Source organism: Pan paniscus, chromosome 10 (genome assembly GCF_029289425.2).
Source record: "Pan paniscus chromosome 10, NHGRI_mPanPan1-v2.0_pri, whole genome shotgun sequence".
Classification (NCBI taxonomy): Eukaryota; Metazoa; Chordata; class Mammalia; order Primates; family Hominidae; genus Pan; species Pan paniscus.
Window position 1 is genome coordinate 43753004 of NC_073259.2, and position 19327 is coordinate 43772330.

General features: G+C 42.2%; 1 protein-coding gene across 31 annotated transcripts in view; it reads right to left on the reverse strand.

Moving 5' to 3' along the window:
* Positions 1-19327, reverse strand: part of LARP4 (La ribonucleoprotein 4) — a 79103-nt gene that overhangs the window by 44012 nt on the left and 15764 nt on the right. For 15 of the 31 annotated variants that reach the window (XM_034935867.3, XM_034935885.2, XM_063593499.1 and 12 more), the window contains 4 exons: positions 8042-8189; positions 6861-7016; positions 5377-5452; positions 309-445 (listed from right to left, as the gene is read on the reverse strand). In XM_034935867.3, the coding sequence (XP_034791758.1) occupies positions 309-445; positions 5377-5452; positions 6861-7016; positions 8042-8189 (517 nt within the window). Of the gene's footprint in view, positions 1-308; positions 446-5376; positions 5453-6860; positions 7035-8041; positions 8190-19327 lie in introns of all 31 variants that reach the window. The other 16 variants (XM_034935865.3, XM_034935874.3, XM_034935869.3 and 13 more) reach the window with 4 other exon arrangements.

Consider the following 19327-nt stretch of genomic DNA (forward strand, 5'->3'; position numbering starts at 1 on the left):
GGTGGTGTGCGCCTGGGGTCCCAGTAACTTGGGAGGCTACGAGGTAGAAGGATGGCTTGAGCCCAGGAGTTTGGGGCTGCAGTGAGCTGCGATTTGCACCATCACACTCCCGCTTGAGTGACAGAGTGAGACCCTGTCTTTCACCACAACCCCCGAAAAAAAAAAACAAAGAGAGAGAATTCGGAACAAAACAACAAAATAAGGGTGTGGGGAGGGGGCAGTAAAAATAATTCCCTATATGATCAGAAGTCAAAATAACATTTTACGTTTAAAAATTAAAAAAAAAGCTAAAAGGTATTTTTACATACATCTTAACACTTCAAGAATTAGATCAGGGTCTGTAGTCAACTTTTTTATTTCTTCCATGTTGGCAACTGTCCAAATTGGGATGAACTGATCACTATCCATTTGAGATATCAAGTAAAGATCCTTTGACAAATTTTCTCTGAAAAGAATAAACAAAATAGTCCTATAAAACAAGCAATAATTAAAAAGCATCTAACAAGAGGTATCTTACTCACTTTTCCTACTTTTTAAATGCATGGAAATAAGATTATTCTATCAGAAATAACATTAAACTTTTCAGTGAACTCTAAAAAGTTGTTAAAAGTTCAATTCAAAAGATACTAATGTAATATATACATATACATTAGTTAATATAACTTTTACAGTATCTCAATTCCCAAACACATCTAGCACAACACTGGACAATTATACTGATACATAAAGAGGTTTAATATTACAAGTAGCACTTTAACAAAACATTACATATAGCAGAGTTCCATCTTATAAATATTTCATCAGTGATATTAGAATATGCATGATAAAAACTGTAGCTGAACTGTGAACTGACTCAAGAAGGATTTTCCATTTCTTTTTCTTTTTTTCCTGAGACGGAGTCTTGCTCTGTTGCCCAGTCTGGAGCGCAGTGGCGCAAACTCGGCTCACTGTAAGCTCTGCCTTCCGGGTTCAAGTAATTCTCCTGCCTCAGCCTCCCAAGTAGCTGGGACTACAGGCGCCCGCCATCACGCTCGGCTAATTTTTTTTTTGTATTTTTTAGTACAGACGGGGTTTCACCATGTTAGCCAGGATGGTCTCGATCTCCTGACCTCGTGATCCATCCGCCTCAGCCTCCCAAAGTGCTGGGATTACAGGCGTGAGCCAGCGCACCCTGTCCAAAATACGTGTTTTAAATTATTTAAGTCGAACATGCTTATATAAATACACACATTGGCTGGGTGCGGTGGCTCATGCCTGTAATCCTAGCACTTTGGGACGCCGAGGTGGGTGGATCATTAGAGGTCAAGAGCTCAAGACCAACCTGGCCAACATGGTGAAACCCCGTCTCTACTAAAAATACAAAAAATTAGCCAGGCTTGGTGGTGGGTGCTACTCGGGGTGCTGAGGCAAGAGAATCGCTTGAACCTGGGAGGCGGAGATTGCAATGAGCCGAGATCACGCCACTGCATTCCAGTTGGGGCAACAAGGGCGAAACTCCATCTCAAAACATAAACAAACAAAAAAAACGAAAAATAAAAAATATATATTTAATATTAACACAAAAGATTCTTTAAGGTACATTAAAAAAAGAAGATGCAAACACTTGCATCTTCACATAAAATCTTGTTTAATAAACTTAGGTAAAATCAAATTCACACCTTGCTATTCACATCAAATATTCTTTGAAGCAGTCTGGCTATAAATAGCTGGAAGTTTTTGCTTATAAGGCCCCTTCTCAAAGAGTACTGTTCTGATCACCCTATTTAAAACTGCAACCATCCCAGCATTCCTGATTCCTGTCCTTGCATTTAATTTTTTTCCCATAGCACTTATCTCCTAACATACCCCTGAGTTGCTTATATTTATTATGTTTGTTTTGTGTTCTCACAGTCAGAATATAGGTTCCATGAAGGATCGTTGCTGTTCAATCAATAATGTATTTCAACTGCCTAGTGCCTGGCAAGGAGCAGGCTCAAAGGCCCTTACTTTTACATTCTATTAAAATAGAGGCCAGGCATGGTGGCTCACACCTGTAAACCCAGCACTTTGGGAGGCAAAGGTGGGTGGATCACCTGATATCAGGAGTTTGAGACTAGCCTAGCCAACATGATAAAACCTCGTCTCTACTAAAAACACAAAACTTAGCCAGGCACGGTGGTGCGTGCCTGTACTCCCAGCTACTTGGGAGGCTGAATCAGAAGAATCGCTTGAACCCGGGAGGTAGAGGTTGCAGTGAGCCGAGATCATGCCACTGCACTCCAGCCTAGGCAATAGAGTGAGAACTCCATCTCAAAAAAAAAAAAAAAAAAGATATTCCTTAAGAATCTGAAAATAAGACAACTATAAACATAATTTTTGCAAAACTAAAAAGCTGTAGCCTAAATGAACTCTGAAATTTAGCAGGTCTATTCTTAAACAGTGATTCAACTCTTAGCTAAAGAAACTGCACCTTGTCAGAAGTAAATCAAATTAATGGATATAACATCTAAGATTTGATTATTCATGAGTAATACCTGATATGTATTAATGGCAATTTTGCTGAGCTACAAATGTCAATTACCCAGCTGGTTCGAACTATATCACAGTCCTGAGTAGGATGTGATGGATCATGACAAGTAGGAGCTTCCACTGCAACAACTAAAAAAGCTGGGATAAACTACAAAAAAAAAAAAAAAAAAAATCACGTTTTTGGAGATCTGGGAAAGCTGTGGAAGCTTCAAGCACAAAATGACTAAAATGCCCCAAAGAAGATCTTTCCTTCCTGAGAGCATTTGCAGATCTTGACTCAGACTCTCCTGGACAATAGAGAAACCAGCAGATCTCCAGGCAGTTGTGTATAAGTATGTGGTAAGTGTAATGGGTACAGAACTAGAATTATGAATGGAAATTATGGGAGCCACCAATACAGCTGATTTTCCCCATAAGATGTTTCCTGAGTTTTAAGGAGGAAGATGGGAGATTGAGAGTCAGGCTGAAAAGACAGTAAAATCTATGTGGTCTTGTGATTAAGTCCCAGTGCAAGCAAAAATGCGGCAAACGCAAGTCTCCCCGATAAGACACTGCCAGCTTTTCTTTTTTTTTTTTGAAACGAAGTCTCACTCTTATTCCCCAGTCTGGAGTGCAATGGTGCGATCTCGGCTCACTGCAACCTCCACCTCCTGGGTTCAAGCGATTCTCCTGCCTCAGCCTCTCGAGTAACTGGGATTAGTAGTGCATACCACCATGCCCAGCTAATTTTTTGTATTTTAAGTAGAGATGGGGTTTCACCATGTTGGTCAGGCTAATACTGAACTCCTCACCTCAGGTGATCCGCCTGCCTTGGCCTCCCAAAGTGCTGGGATTACAGGTGTGAGCCACTGCGCCAGGCCAAGACACTGCCAGATTTTCAAGCAGTATGGGGTAGGAAGTTAAAGAGCTAAATCTCAAACCTCTGTATTAGAGATCTAAATCTCCTTGGTTTTGTAAGATTAGGGTGACACAAAACTGCCAAGCTCTAAATCAAAAGCCTGAAAGGGCCATGTAGAAGGAATAGAGCTAAATCAAAGGTGAACTGAGTCCATTTAAAATTGTTGCTCAGCCCTGACCTAGCTCAGTTCCTGATTGGATTGAAGCAATCAACATATCACTCTCTGCCCAACAGAAAAAAAGTTCAAACTCTGTCTAGAGTTATATCACCTACATTTTCTATGGTTCTGTTGTATGTAATGTACAGCATAAAATCAAAATTTACAAGACATACAAAAAGGCAGTAAATTATCACAGATAATTCAAGAGAAGAAACCCAGACAATAGAAGCAGACCCATAAATGATCTAGTTAGTAGGTAAAATTCACCCAGGCTGGAGTGCAGTGCTGCAACCTCGGCTTACTGCAAACTCCACCTCCTGGGTTCAAGCAATTCTCCTGCCTCAGCCTCCAGTAGCTGGAACTACAGGGCCACGCTACCACACCCCGCTAATTTTTGTATTTTCAGTAGAGATGGGGTTTTGCCATATTGGCCAGGCTGGTCTTGAACTCCTGACCTCAGGTGATCCACCTACTTTGGCCTCCCAAAGTACAGGCTAAAGTAAATATTACATCAATGTTTTTGTTTCCTTGTTTTTGAGGTGGAATTTCGCTCTTGCCGCCCAGGCTGGAGCCCAGGAATAACCTCAGCTCACTGCAATCTCTACCTCCCCGGTTCAAGCGATTCTCCTGCTGCCACCTCCCGAGTAGCTGGGATTACAGGCGCCCACCACCACACCTGGCTAATTTTTGTATTTTTTATTAGAGACAAGGTTTCACCATGTTGGCAAGCCTGTTCTTGAACCCCTGACCTCATGATCTGCCCACCTTGCCCTCCCTAAGTGCTAGGATTACAGGCATGAGCCACTGCGCCTGGCCCATTATTCTTATCTGTAAATAAGACTTCTCCAAATGTTTGCCTGAAAGGATTCCTTATTTAAGAGAAGACATTGGCAATATAAATTATCTGTCCAACTCCTTACTATTTTGCCAAAAATGACTCTATGATTAACATTACAAGAATCAACTATTAAAACATGCATTAAGAAATAACTTTTTGTCAATTCCAAAATTGAGTATGTTCATAGAAAAAACATCCAATGCAAACTTCATTATCTTTTTATTAAGAATAGATCCTTTGCATATCAGACTGGAGACTACACTTTTTCTTTTTTGAGATGGAGTTTCGCTCTTGTTGCCCAGGCTGGAGCGCAATGGTGCGATCTCAGCTCACCACAACCTTCGCCTCCGGAGTTCAAGTGATTCTCCTGCCTCAGCCTCCCAAGTAGCTGGGATTACAGGCACGCACCACCATGCCCCGCTAATTTTTGTATTTTTAGTAGAGACGGGGTTTCTCCATGTTGGTCAGGCAGGTCTCGAACTCCCAGCTTCAGGTGATCCAGCCACCGAAGCCTCCCAAAGTGCTGGGATTACAGGCATGAGCCACAGCGCCCGGCCCTACACTTTTAAATCTAGACAAGGGGCCGAGTGTGGTGCCATACGCCTGTAATCCCGACACTTTGCAAGGCAGAGGAGGGCAGGTCACATGAGGTTGCATGTTTGAGACCGGCCTGGCCAACATGGTGAAACCCTGTCTCTACTAAAAATACAAATATTAGCTGGGCGTGGTGGCCGCACGCCTGTAATCCCAGCTACTCTGGAGGCTGAGGCACAAGAATCTCTTGAACCCTGGAGGCGGAGGCTGCTGTGAGCCGAGATCACACCACTGCACTCCAGCCCAGCGACAACATGAGACTCTGTCTCAAGAAAAAAAAAAAAAAAATTAGTTAAATAATAATCACTATCCTTGCGCTCTATTTCACACGTATTTTACATCTACTAATAAAATTCAATAAAGGGGAAACAGCAATACCGTGAAAAACAGAATTCTAATTGTTTCTTCAGACATTCTTTTAGGTCTTCTGTAGAAACTGCTGAATTGCTTTCTCCTGATGGTAGAAAAGAAGAGGGAAAAAAAGTTAATAGCATGTTAGTAGAGGTGATAAATCTGACATACTGTTGTACTCAGAAGCCACAAAGTACCTACAATCAAAATTCACCACAAAGCTATTGTTTGAGAGAAACAGGGTCTCCCTTTGTTGCCCAGGCTAGAGTACAGTGGTGCGATCACAGCTCAGTATAGCCTCAACCTCCTGGGCTCAAATGATCCTCCCACCACAGCTTCTTGAGTAGCTAGGACCACAAACTTGTGCCATGATACCCAGCTAACTTTTTATTTTTATTTTTTTGTAGAGACAGGCTCTCATTATGTTGCCCAGACTGTTCTCAAACTCCTGGGCTCAAGCAATCCTCCTACCTTGGCCACAGGCATAAGCCACTGTGCCTGGCCCAAACTGTATTTTTTATTATTTTTATAATTTGGACAGTTCAAAGTCTAACTAATTTCTGTCAACCTAGATATTCTTTCATCAGATACATTTCATATTAGTTTAAGGTTATTTTTATCAAAAAGTTAACAATGCACAATACTAAAAGCACTTAAAGGCCGGGCATGGTGGCTCACGCCTGTAATCCCAGCACTTTGGGAGGCCAAAGGCAGGTGGATTACTTGAGGTCAGGAGTTTGAGACCAGCCTGGCCAACATGGTGAAACACCATCTTTACTAAAAATACAAAAATTAGCCAGGTGTGGTGGCGTGTGCCTGTAATCCCAGCTACTCGGGAGGCTGAGACAGGAGTATCACTTGAACCCAGGAGGCAGAGATTGCAGTGAGCCAAGATCACGCCACTGCACTCCGGCCTGGGCAACAGAGCGAGACTCCCTCTCAACAACAACAAAAAAAAACAACAAAAAAACACCAATTGCTTGCCATATCACTTCAACTCTATGTTCAAAGTAGGCAGTTGTTTATATATAGACACACAAAATTTTTTTTTCAGACACAGTTTCACTCTGTCACCCAGGTTGGAGTGCAGTAGCATGATCTTGGGATTATAGGTGCATGCCACCATCCCCAGCTAATTTTTTTTTTTTTCCAGTATAAGACAGTGTTTCACCATGTTGGCCAGGCTAGTCTCAAACTCCTGACCTCAAGTGATCTGCCCGCCTCGGCCTCCTAAGGCGCTGGGATTACAGGCATGAGCCACCCCGCCTCTTTTTCTGTTATCTTTAATTTCACGCTTTCCTTTAATAGAACCCTCATAAACAATCTTTTAACATTACAAAAGTCATGTTATCTGAAAACAATGTAACAATCAACTAACATTTCATTAACGTAACCTTCTTTTCAAATAAGAAAATAATGCCATAGGTTTATCAGGACAAGTATAAAGAGACCATGGGTGGGGGGTGTCCTGTACTGAATTCTCATTTTAACAATAAAACCATAAAGTTTACCGGAAACATCATATATTTGGTAACTCAGATCTTCTGGTCCTAAAATCATCCCATCAGTTGATTCTTCAATGCCTGTACTATTTCTTGTGGTTTCACAAGATGAAGAATACATTACTTCATATTCTTTACATATACCTTCTGAGAGCTCTGCATTACCTGTATTAAAGACAGACACTGAAAGTAAATGGGAATTATTTAAATTCTATTCTCAGGAACTCTGGGCAGTATGTCACCTATAAAAAGATTTTAAGGATTTCTACCAGTTTGAAATATGTCCGCATGGTTTTAAGCAAGAGTTATCATTCCAAGGGAGATAAGTTTTGACAATTACGGATAAACTAAAATGATCAACAATTGCTAAAACGTATATAGCATTATCCATGTATCAGACTACTCCATGCACTTTATTCATTTAATTATCAGAAAATCCTGTGCTGTAATTAAGATTGCTTCTGTTTTACAGATGGAGGGAAAAAAGCATAGAGAAATTAAGTTATTTGCCCAAGGTAGAACAGTGAGTAAATAGCAGAGTCAATGATGGTAGATAAAAACTAATTTATAAATATAATTATTATAGATGGGTTGCATGCTGGACCCAAAAACACGGCTACTACTTGAAATTAGTGGCAATCTATTCATGTTACATATAAATGAGAATTATATACAAACTACATGTTAAACATTTATAAATGCTGGATGCAGTATGTTTAAAGGAAGAAAAATTGATAAATATACTTAATCAAATAATCAAAGGATATATCCTGGCCAGGCATGGTGGTTCACACCTGTAATCTCAGCACTTTGGGAGGCCGAGGCTGGTGGATCACTTGAGGTCAGGAGTTCGAGACCAGCCTGGCCAATATGGTGAAACCCCATCTCTACTAAAAATACAAAAATTAGCCGGGTGTGGTAACCGGGTGTGGGATTACAGGCATGAGATAAAGCCAGGCGCCTGTAATCCCAGCCACCCGGGAGGCTGAGGCAGGAGAACTGCTTGAACCCGGGAGGTGGAGGTTGCAGTGAGTGAAGACTGCGCCACTGTACTCCAGCCTGGGTGACAGAGGAAGACTCTGTCTCAAAAAAAAAAAAAAAAAAATGAGATGTATCTCAAGTTCAGTAAACTTGCTTGGCCATACATTTAACCAAACTGTGATTTTTATGACCAAATATTTAAGACTTACCCTCAGGATGAGCACCTGATGTAGCTGCTATTTCATGCCAAGAGCTTTCAGTTCCATGAGTTACTGGGGTGGCATCAGTATTTCCAGGAGCAATTTCTTGCCATACTTTGGCATTAGGATTTAAACCAGTTCCTTTAGATGCTACCTGCTAAATAATCGAAGGATCTATTTGTAAATTTTTAAAATCAGAGCATGAAAATTACAGATTCAGATAAAATCACTTTTCCATTACTTAAAAGTCGGGGAGAAACCCAATAATTATATTTAACAAATAATAAATAATATTAAAGTTTTGATCAACTTGAAAATGTGAAACATCTATATAAAATTTAGCTTCCTATATAATAAAAAATAGGTATCTCTAAATATTAAAACAGAAATACTGCCTAGGTGCAATGGCTCACGCCTGTAATTCCAGCACTTTGGGAGGCTGAGGCAGGAGGATCACATAAGCCCAGGAAGTTCGAGGCTACAGTGAGCTATAAACACACCATCACTCCAGCCTACGTGACAGAGGAGACCCTGTCTCCGAAAAATAAATAAAATAGAAATACTGCTTTACCCCAACCTACCTGCAAATGTCACAAAATTTAAACTATTTACATAACTTTTGAGACACTTGTGTATTTTTTCATCTACAGCAAATTTTTTAGTTATCTACAGTAATTTTCCAGAATATTATAAAATTTTATTGCCATCTAAACTGTGATAGAGACTTTAGAGTCTGAACAATTCTATAACTAGAAATTTTATCACAAGATAAAAGCAGTGATGTGCTTTATATTGTAAATTTTTTTCCATCTGTCCTGCAAGTGTATGTTCTTAAAGTCCACAGCATAACTACTTTAAATAGTGCCATTTAAGGTAATCTCTTGAGGCAGGGCACGATGGTTCATTCCTATAATCCCAACACTTTGGGAGGCCAAGGCGGGCGGATCACTTGAGCTCATGAGTTCGAGACCAGCCTGGGCAACACAGAGAAACGCTGTCTCTACAAAACATACAAAATTAGCCAGGCGTGTTGGTGGGCGCCTGTAGTCCCGGCTACTTGGGATGCTGAGGTGGAAGAATGGCTTGAGCCTGGGAGACAGAGGTTGCAGTGAGCTGAGTTTGCACCACTGCACTCCAGCCTGGGAGACAGTGAGACTCGGTCTCAAAAAAGAAAAAAAAAAAAAAACAAACACACACACACACACACACACACACACACACACACACCAAACATAATGCCCTGTTGCATGCCTAGGTTCATTCATATCTTGAGAGCAGGGGCTGAGCCTTGAAATGGTGGAAGTAGTGAGGAGTATTTTATCACTTACATGCTTTAGAATTTCTAAGTGTAGGATAACAAGCGTATACCTTTCAGTCATTTTTATTATTGTTTCAAAATTCTCTACAGAAAATACACCTGTTTTGTACCCACAGGAGAGCAGTACTCTCCCACCACTCTGCCTTTGGTAGCCACTGATTTGAAGCTGAATTGATTGATGAATGTGATGTGGGAATTTAGGTATCATATAATTTATTTGTGTGTTGGGGAGGGGGATAATCTATTTCAACAAAACTTGCTATTCATATGTATGCCCTAAAAAATAAACATTACAGCATAATAAGACGTACAACTAAGCATTCCACTGGACTGGAGGTGGGATGCCTACCCACCAGCAAGCCCACCCTAATGTGCCATCTGAGGACCTGCAGAAAGGACAGTGGGAAGGAGACAGCAGCCTCAGCCCAGAGATCTCCCTATCCTCCTCCCTCAGGGAAGGGGGATCCTGACATTTGATCCTGACATTCAACACTTCCTGTCCTCCTCCTTGGTCAGGAAGACGATTGGGTACAGTGGGTGGAGGCGGGGAGGAGGTACAGAACGGGATGCAATATGAGAGTAGAGAGATTCTAGAGAAGGGCAAACGAGGGTGGGTAACTATGGAATTAAACAGAAGAAAGAAGCCTCTATTTGTAACCCTGGAATCCGGCAGGGGAAGAAGGAGGAAACGGGCAAGGGGAGGTGGGAAAGAGAAGCTGAGGAGGAGGGAACTTACTTATTTCTCCCTGCCTCTGCTGAACAGTTCCACTCCTTTATGTTAATCCCATTCTGAGACAGGCCCAGAGAAGTTCCAGTGACAAACTAGTAGTTTGTGTCCCAGGGGAACAAATGATCTAGGAAGTGAATTGCAGAGCTGGCAGGCAAAGCTGGGGTCCACCTCAGTAAGACCCAGCTCCTGGCTCCTAGAGAGCTTTGGCGGATGCCGCAGGTGACAATAAGAGATGATGAAGATGCTGAAGCCCATCCCTAAGGGTGATAAACTCAAGCTCTTTGGGTACAGCATAATTTTTGACTGATAGCAGAACAGAACTCTGAGTAGCTTGTGATAGCCAAGCTCTCCTGCCATGTCAACAGTATTTGACATTAAGCATTTTTCAATAGGAGAAAATGCATGTATTTACATACTTATTCTCTCCCTCTCTTTCCTCCATTCTGAGAATACCAGATAGGTGCCTACCCAAGATGGCAAATGGTAAAGGTACAGCTCTCAGAAACAGAGATCAAACATTAAATCCGAATAAATACAAAGAGTACAATATTGATCTGGTAAATAAGATCTATACATGAAAAAGATACAGTGAAAGGGCCATACACCTATTAGAAATACCCCTTACTCATAGAGTTGCTATGCATAGTAGTTATGTGGCTTTAGTAAAGCAAAAACATCATTTCAAGGTAGTTTTTTTTTTCTTCCTTTTTGAGACGGAGTCTCGCTCTGTTGCCCAGGCTGGAGTGCAGTGGTGCAATCTCGGCTCACTGCAACCTCCCCATCCTGGGTTCAAGCTATTCTCCTGCCTCAGCCTCCTGAATAGCTGGGATTACAGGTGCCCGGCACCACGTTGGGCAAATTTTTGTGTTTTTAGTAGAGACAGGGTTTCACCATGTTGGTCAGGTTGGCCTCAAACCCCTGACCTCAGGTGATCCACCCACCTCGGCCTCCCAAAGTGCTGGGATTACAGGAGTGAGCCACTGCACCTGGCCTCAAGGTAGTTTAATAATCATTATCTAAACACACAATGATTGAGATGCTGGAGTCACTCCTGAATCCAAAAACAGCTCTAATATGAACTTTTTATTATTGTGTGATCTTGGCAAAATTTCTTAACTCTTCTGAGCCTCAATTTTGTTAACTGTAAATTGGGGTAAAACATTCTTATTTTTATTTTTATTATTTTTAAAGACAGGGTTGGCTGGGCACGGTGGCTCACGCCTGTAATCCCAGCACTTTGGAAGGCCGAGGTGGGTGGATCACCTGAGGTCGGGAGTTCGAGACCAGCCTGACCAACATGGAGAAACCCTGTCTCTACTTAAAATACAAAATCAGCTGGGCGTGGTGGTGCATGCCTGTAATCCCAGCTACTGGGGAGGCTGAGGCAAGAGAATCGCTTGAACCCCATAGACAGAGGTTGCGGTGAGCCGAGATCGGGCCACTGTACTCCAGCCTGGGCGACAAGAGCGAAACTCTGTCTCAAAAAAAAAAAAAAAAAAAAAAGGACAGCCAGTTGTCCAGGCTGGAGTGCAGTGGTGTGCCCATAACTCACTGTAGCCTCAAACTCCGGGGTTCAAATGATGCTCTTGCCTCAATCTCCTGAGTAGCTAGGACTACAGGCCTGGAACACCATGCTCCACTAATTAAAAAAAAATTTGGCAGAGTTGGGTTTTCATTATGTTGCCCAGGCTAGTCTCAAACTCCTGGCCTCAACAGATCCTCTCAACCTCAGCCTCCCAAATCACTAGGATTACAGGCATGAGCCACTGCACTGGGCCAAGAAGTCCTTATTTTAAAAATTACATGGCCGGGTGCAGTGGCTCACGCCCGTAATTCCAGAACTTTGGAAGGCCAAGGCCTTGGGTGGATGACCTGAGGTAAGGAGTTCAAGATGAGCCTTGCCAACATGGTGAAACCCTGTCTCTACTAAACAATACAAAAATTAGCTGGGTGTGGTGGCAGGCGCCTGTAATCCCAGCTACTACTCGGGAGGCTGAGGCAGGAGAATCGCTTGAACCCAGGAGGTGGAGATTGCAGTGAGCCGAAATTGCGCCACTGCACCCCAGCCTGGGTGACAAGAACAAGACTCTGTCTAAAAAAAAAAAAAGAAAAAATTACAGGCCGGGGACGATGGCTCACGCCTGTAACCCCAGCACTTTGGGAGGCCGAGGCAGGCAGATCATGAGGTCAGGAGTTCAAGATCAGCCTGGCCAATATGGTAAAACCCAATCTCTACTAAAAATACAAACATTAGCCGGGCGTGGTGGCCTGCACCTGTAATCTCAGCTACTCTGGAGGCTGAGGCAGGAGAATCGCTGGAACCCTGAAGGTGGAGGTTGTGGTGAGCCAAGATTACGCCACTGCACTCCAGCCTGGGCAACAGAGCAAGACTCCGTCTCAAAAAAGAAAACACTGCATAGACTTTTTTATAAAGCATGTCAGTTTTGAATGGAAGGCAATTCTGCTGTCTCACCCTCAAAAGTATACTACACAAACACCGATGCATTCTATCAAAATAACTGTGTAAGTGAAGTTAAATGTAAACTATTATGTCATAGAAAATTAGCTTTGAAGAAACATAAAATTACAAAAGATGACTATAGAATGCTATAAAACTGAAACCTAAAAAACCTAAAAAGGCTAAGAAAATAAAAATTTTTAAAAGGAAAAATGCATGGATGTAAATAGGAAAATAAAGTACTATTTATATTTACTAGTTTGGCAAAGCCCTTAAGAATAATTTTCCAGCCGGGCGCGGTGGCTCACGCCTCTAATCCCAACACTGTGGGAGGCTGAGGCGGGTGGATCACCTGAGGTCAGGAGTTCAAGACCAGCCTGGCCAACATGACGAAACCCCGTCGCTACTAAACATACAAAAAAATTAGCCAAGCATGGTGGCAGGCATCTGTAATCCCAGCTCCTCGGGAGGCTAAGACAAGAGAATCGCTTGAACCCAGGAGTCAGAGGTTGCGGTGAGCCGACACTGCCCCATGGCACTCCAGCCAGGGCGACAGAGGGGGACTCGTCTCAAAAATAATAATAATAATAATAATAATAATAATAATAATAATAATAATATAATTTCCCAACTGGCATAGAGTTGGCGAAAATCCTTTTATGAAGACTATATAAAATGATTCAACTCATATTTCTACATATATTAGCATTATTTATGAATGCTAAGAAATGCAAATAACCCTGTTTAAACAGATGAGGAATACAGGAAATGATATACCTACTAAATAAAGTATTACACAGCAATCCAAAATTATAAAGATATCACATTAACACATCTTATAACTCAGATGGGATACTAATATCACAAAGAAAAAATTGCTGTTTATTCAGCTATCCTACATCAAATATTTTAAGATTTATCCCAATTTTCAAAGTTAAAATGTGCAAAAATATGCATCTCAGGGTTGATTAAATATGGAAATGTATGAAAACTGGAAAATGCTTTCACATAATAGAGTGGAAAAAACAGCTGTAACTGCTATAATAACAAAAGCAAACGTGTTAAACTAATTCTGTGGGCTAGGCACTGTATAGAATGCTTTATATGTATCATCTCCCCTACTTTTTAGAACAATGTAGGTCGGGGGCAGTGGCTCAAGCCTGTAATCCCAGCACTTTGGGAGGCCAAGACAGGCAGATCACTTGAGGTCAGGAGTGTGAGGCCAACCTGGCTAACATGGTGAAACCCTGTCTCTACTAAAAAAAATTAGCCAGTCGTGGGGGTGGATGCCTATAGTCCCAGCTACTCAGGAGGCTGAGGCAGGAGAATCACTTGAACCTGGGAGGCAGAGGTTGCAGTAAGCAGTGATCACGCCACTGCACTCCAACCTGAGTGACAAAGCAAGACTCCGTCTCAAAAAAAAAAAAAAAAAAAATCCAAGCAATGTAAGTATTAATATCTCTCTTTTATAGATTATCCCATTATGAGAGGTACAGAGTAATAACAAACCCAATTAAAGACATAGAAAGATGAAATATGAAGGAAGGATTCAAACCCAAGGCAGCCTGACTCCAGAAACAAAGGATTAACCACACAATGATTACAACTCACAGATTATTACAATTGCAAGAAGTACCTAAGCATGTGGTTATAGGCTGGAAGGAAACACGATCTGCTATAGTAACCAGACCAGATTGGTGTTCTCCCCACTTACAAAGTATTATTTATTTATTTATTTATTTATTTATTTAGTGATGGAGTCTTGCTGTCTCCCAGGCTGGGCTGCAGTGGCAAGATCTTGGCTCACCGCAACCTCTGCCTCCAGGGTTCAAGCGATTCTCCTCCTGCCTCAGCCTTAAGAGAAACTGGGATTACAGGCGTGTGCCACCATGCCCGGCTAATTTTTGTATTTTTAGTAGAGACGGGATTTCACCATATTGTCCAGGCTGGTCTCGATCTCCTGACCTCTTGATCCTCCCGCCTCGGCCTCCCAAAGTGCTGGGATTACAGGTGTGAGCCGCTGCACCCAGCCTAAAGCATTCTATTAAAATGCTGCTTTGAGTCATAAAAAAATATGAAACTTAAGATTATTGCATCTAGTACTGATTTTTTCAAACCAGAGCATATTACAGTACGTTAAAAGCAGGCTGGGTACGGTGGCTCACGCCTGTAATCAAAGCACTTTGAGAGGCCAAGGCGGGCAGATCATGAGGTCAGGAGTTCGAGACCAGCCTAGCCAACATACAGTGAAACCCTGTCTCTACTAAAAAATACAAAAATTAGCTGGACGTGGTGGCATGCACCTGCAGTCCCAGCTACTTGGGAAGCTGAGGCAGTAGAATCGCTTGAACCCAGGAGGTGGAGGTTGCAGTGAGCCGAGATAGGGCCACTGCACTCCAGCCTGGGTGACACAGCAAGACTTCATCTCTCCAAAAAAAAAAAAAAGCAAAGGTTATTCTGTACCTTCAAATATATTAAATATATAGTATTTTAGTTTTATACCCGTCAACATTTACTTAAATTCACATGATGAATGTTGACCATTTTCTTTGTTCATCGTTCTTTCTTGCATCTCGGAGTTTTCTTCGGAATCATTTACCGCCTACCCAAAGGATATCATTCAGAACTTCTTAGTAAATTCTCTCAAGTTGTGCTTTCTCTGAAAATACATTTTTAACCATCCTTGCCATATACAGAATTATCAATAGGCATATAACCCCTTTCAGGCACTTTAAAGACATTCCTGTACTTTCTGGTTTATACTATGGCTAACAAGCAATCAGCCATCAGGTTAGCTGCCATTCTTAATCTCTCTTTACTCTCTGATTTGTTAATGAGGTTTTACGATCATTAAAAGTCTAAGTGTGAAATTGTTTTTTATTTGATATAACTGGGATCTGCTGAACTCCCTGAAATCGTTCATCAATTCTGTAAAATTCTCAGCCATTCTCTCTTAAAATATTCACTCTCCACAACTGCTCTATTATTCTCTTCTGAAACTCCAATAAAATATATGCTACCTTGTCATCATATGTTCCATGTATCAAGTTCTTTCCTATTTTCCATTTTGTTCTCTCTAGTTGCATTCTGAACAATTTCTTACGATCGTTCTTCCAGTTCACTGATTTTTCTCAAGCTGTTTCTAACTTGCTGTTCAACTTGTCTAGTAAGTTTCTAAGCTCCCTTTTTATATTTTTCATTGCTTAAAGTTTCTTTTAGTTCTTTCCTCAAATCTATCTGATCAACTTTTTTGTTTCTGGATCATCTTTTCTCTTCTTTTAAGCATATCAAACATTTTAATTTTATAGTCTACACTTGATGATAATTCCAATATTTGTAATTTTGAGGACTTTATTTTGTGACTTGTTTTTTCTGCTAAATCATGATCCTAATGACTTACATCCTTCATAATTTTCTACTGTAAGGCTATTTTTCTTAGAACTTTGTAAGAATTTTATTAAAGATTATGTTTAAATGGGCTTTTTTTAGACAGGGTCTCACTCTTGTTGCCCAGGGTGGAGCGCAGGGGCATGATCACAGCTCACTGCAGTCTTGAACTCCTGGGCTCAAGCAATCATCCCACCTCAGCCTGGTGACCAGCTAGGACTACAGGTTTGAGCCACCACGTGGATACGTTGTTTCTGTTTTTGTAGAGATGGGGTGTGGCTATGTTGTCTAGCCAGTCTTGAACTCCTGGCCTCAAAGGATCATCTCACCTTGGTCTCCGAAAGTGCTGGGATTATAGGCATGACTCACCACAACAGGCCTAAATGGGCTCTTAAGGAGATAATTTATTTTACTTCTGCTAGATGTCTGCCTAGGAAGACTACCAATCTGGACTAGATTTAAATTTTCAACTTGAGTTTTTTGGAAATAATAGGTAGTGCAAAATCTAGCCATACTCTGGTATCAAAGAGGATCTGTGGTTAGAATCAAAGACCTCTCCTGCACCAACCCAGAGCCAAGGCTAAAACTGTCAGTGTGCTTTTCTCTGGGAAAGTCTTTTTTTTCCCTACCTGTTTTGAGACAGGGTCTCACTCTGTTGCCCAGGCTGAAGTGCAGTGGCACCATCAAGGCTCACTGCAGCCTCAACCTCCAAGATGAAGCAATCCTCCAACTTCTCAGCCTCCCAAGTACCTGGGATTACAGGTGAATGACACCATGCCCAGCTAATTTTTTTGTATTTTTTACAGAGACGGGATTTTGCCATGTTGCCTAGGCTAGTCTTGAACGCCTGGGCTCCAGTGATCCTCATGCATCAGCCTCCCAAAGTGCTGGGACTACAGGCATGAACCACCATGCCCAGCCTCATTTGCTTTTTTACCAGCTTAAATCTCTGCTTTAAAAAAACTTTATATGTGTTGAATTGAAAAACTTTATATATACACCTGTAATCCCAGCACTTTCAGAGGCCAAGACAGAAGGACTGCTTGAAACTACAAGTTCAAGACCAGCCTGGCAACATAGGAAGACCACCCCCCTCTACAAAAAAGATTAAAAACTTAGCCAGGGTGGTGGTACACATCTGTAGTTCCAGTTACCTGGGAGGCTAAGGCTGGAGGATTGCTTGAGTCTGGGAGACTGAGGCTACAGTGAGCCAAGATCACACGATTGTACAGTCTGGATGACAAAGCGAGACTGTCTCAAAAAACAAAACAAAATGGGTCAGGCATGGTGACTCATGCCTTTAATCCCAGCACTATGGGAGGCTGAGGCAGGCAAATCGCTTGAGCTCAGGAGTTCCAGACCAGCCTGGGCAACGTGGCACAACCCTGTCTCTACAAAATACTTAAAAAATTAGCAAGGTGTGTTGGCACATGCCTACAGTCCCAGCTATTTGAGAGCCTGAGGCAAGAGGATCACTTGAGTCCAGGAGGTCAAGACTGAAAAGAGCTGTGAGGAATTCTCAGAACAGCTAATTCATAATATTTCAAGGAAATAATACCAGTATTTTTTCTTAAAGCTAAATTAAAGAGTAATTCCAAAAATCGAGACAATTATGGTATAACAGAAAAACTTTATTCTGCCACCCAATAAATATGTAATCCTTCCGCTTCTCTATCTTTAAGAACATAACGCCTAGGCCAGGCACAGTGGCTCACGCCTGTAATCCCAGCACTTTGGGAGGCGAAGGTTGGTGGATCCACTTGAGGTCAGGAGTTCGAGATCAGCCTGGCCAATATGGTGAAACACTGACACTCTCTAATAAAAACACAAAAATTAGGCCAGGCGCAGTGGCTCACACCTGTAATTCCAACACTTTGGGAGGCCAAGGCGGGTGGATCACCTGAGATCAGGAGTTCAAGACCAGCCTGGCCAATGTGGTGAAACCCCGTCTCTACTAAAAATACAAAAATTAGCTGGGCGTGGTGGTGGGTGCCTGTAATCCCAGGTACTTGGGAGGCTGAGGCAGGCGAATCGCTTGAATCCAGGAGGCGGAGGTTGCAGTGAACCAAGATCGCGCCATTACACTGCAGCCTGGGTAACAGGAGTGAAACTCCGTCTCAAAACAAGAAAAAAAAATGAGCCAGGCATGTTGGCATGTGGCTGTAGTCCCAGCCACTTGGGAGGCTGAGGCAGGAGAATCACTTAAACCTGGAGGCAGAGGCTACAGTGACCCAAGACTGTGCCACTGCACTTCAGCCTGGGTAACAGAGTGAGACTCCATCTCAAAATATAAATTATTAATTAATTAAGTAATTAAAGCAGAAGTCTTGCTATGCAGTGCTTCTTGGCTTTTGGTTTCATGGCTGCTAGAAGCTTTTACAATAATAGCAAAACCAGTAACAAGATAACAGCCCTTACAGGGGAGCTAAAGCATCTCTGAAGTAGCACCATGAATAACTATAGCAACATCTTGGATTAGAGATGTTAATTCACAACTTCCTCATATCGTAATTAGCTCAGGGAGGAAGACAACTAGTTTTCAAACAGCCCCACCAGGAGAAGTATCAAGGTATTATTTAAGAACATATAAGTAGCAATTTTCTTTTTTTTCTTTTTCTTTTTTTTTTTGAGACAGAGTTTTGCTCTGTCACCCAGGCTGGAGCGCAGTGACACCATCTCGGCTCACTGCATCTTCTGTCTCCTGGGTTCAAGCAATTCTCTGCCTCAGCCTCCCAAGTAGCTCGGATTACATGCGCCCATCACCATGGAGTGTCGCCATCTTGGCCAGGCTGATCTTGAACTCCTGACCTCGTTATCCACCCACCTCGGCCTCCCAAAGTGCTGGGATTATAGGCGTGAGCCACCATACCTGGCATAAGTATCAATTTTCAAAAGCAAGACACTTTCATATTTGCCACTATATATACATGCAAAAAGTGCTTGCTGTACCAAAAGTATCTCATCAAAGTTTTTAAACAATCAATCACTATTCAAATCCACTCTGGCTAAATTAAGCAGAAGAGTTTTGTTTTATTTTTGAAACAGGATCTCACTCTTTTGCCCAGGCTGGAGTGCAGTAGCACTTCAGCTCACTGCAGCTTCAACCTCCCAGGATCAACCAATACTCCCACCGCAGGCTCCCAAGCTACAGCTGCATGCCACCACACCTGGCAAATTTTTGCACTTTTTGTAGAGACAGGATTTCATCATGTTGTGCAGGCTGGTCTTGAACTCCTGATTTCAGTCTATCAGCCTGCCTCAGCCTCCCAAAGTGCTGGGATTACAGGCGTGCACCACCATGCCCACATTGAAAGGTAATTATTTTTTGAGATGGGGGTCTCACTCTGCGGCCTAGGATGGAGCGCAGTGGTGTGATCTTGGCCCACTGCAGCCTCTGCCTCC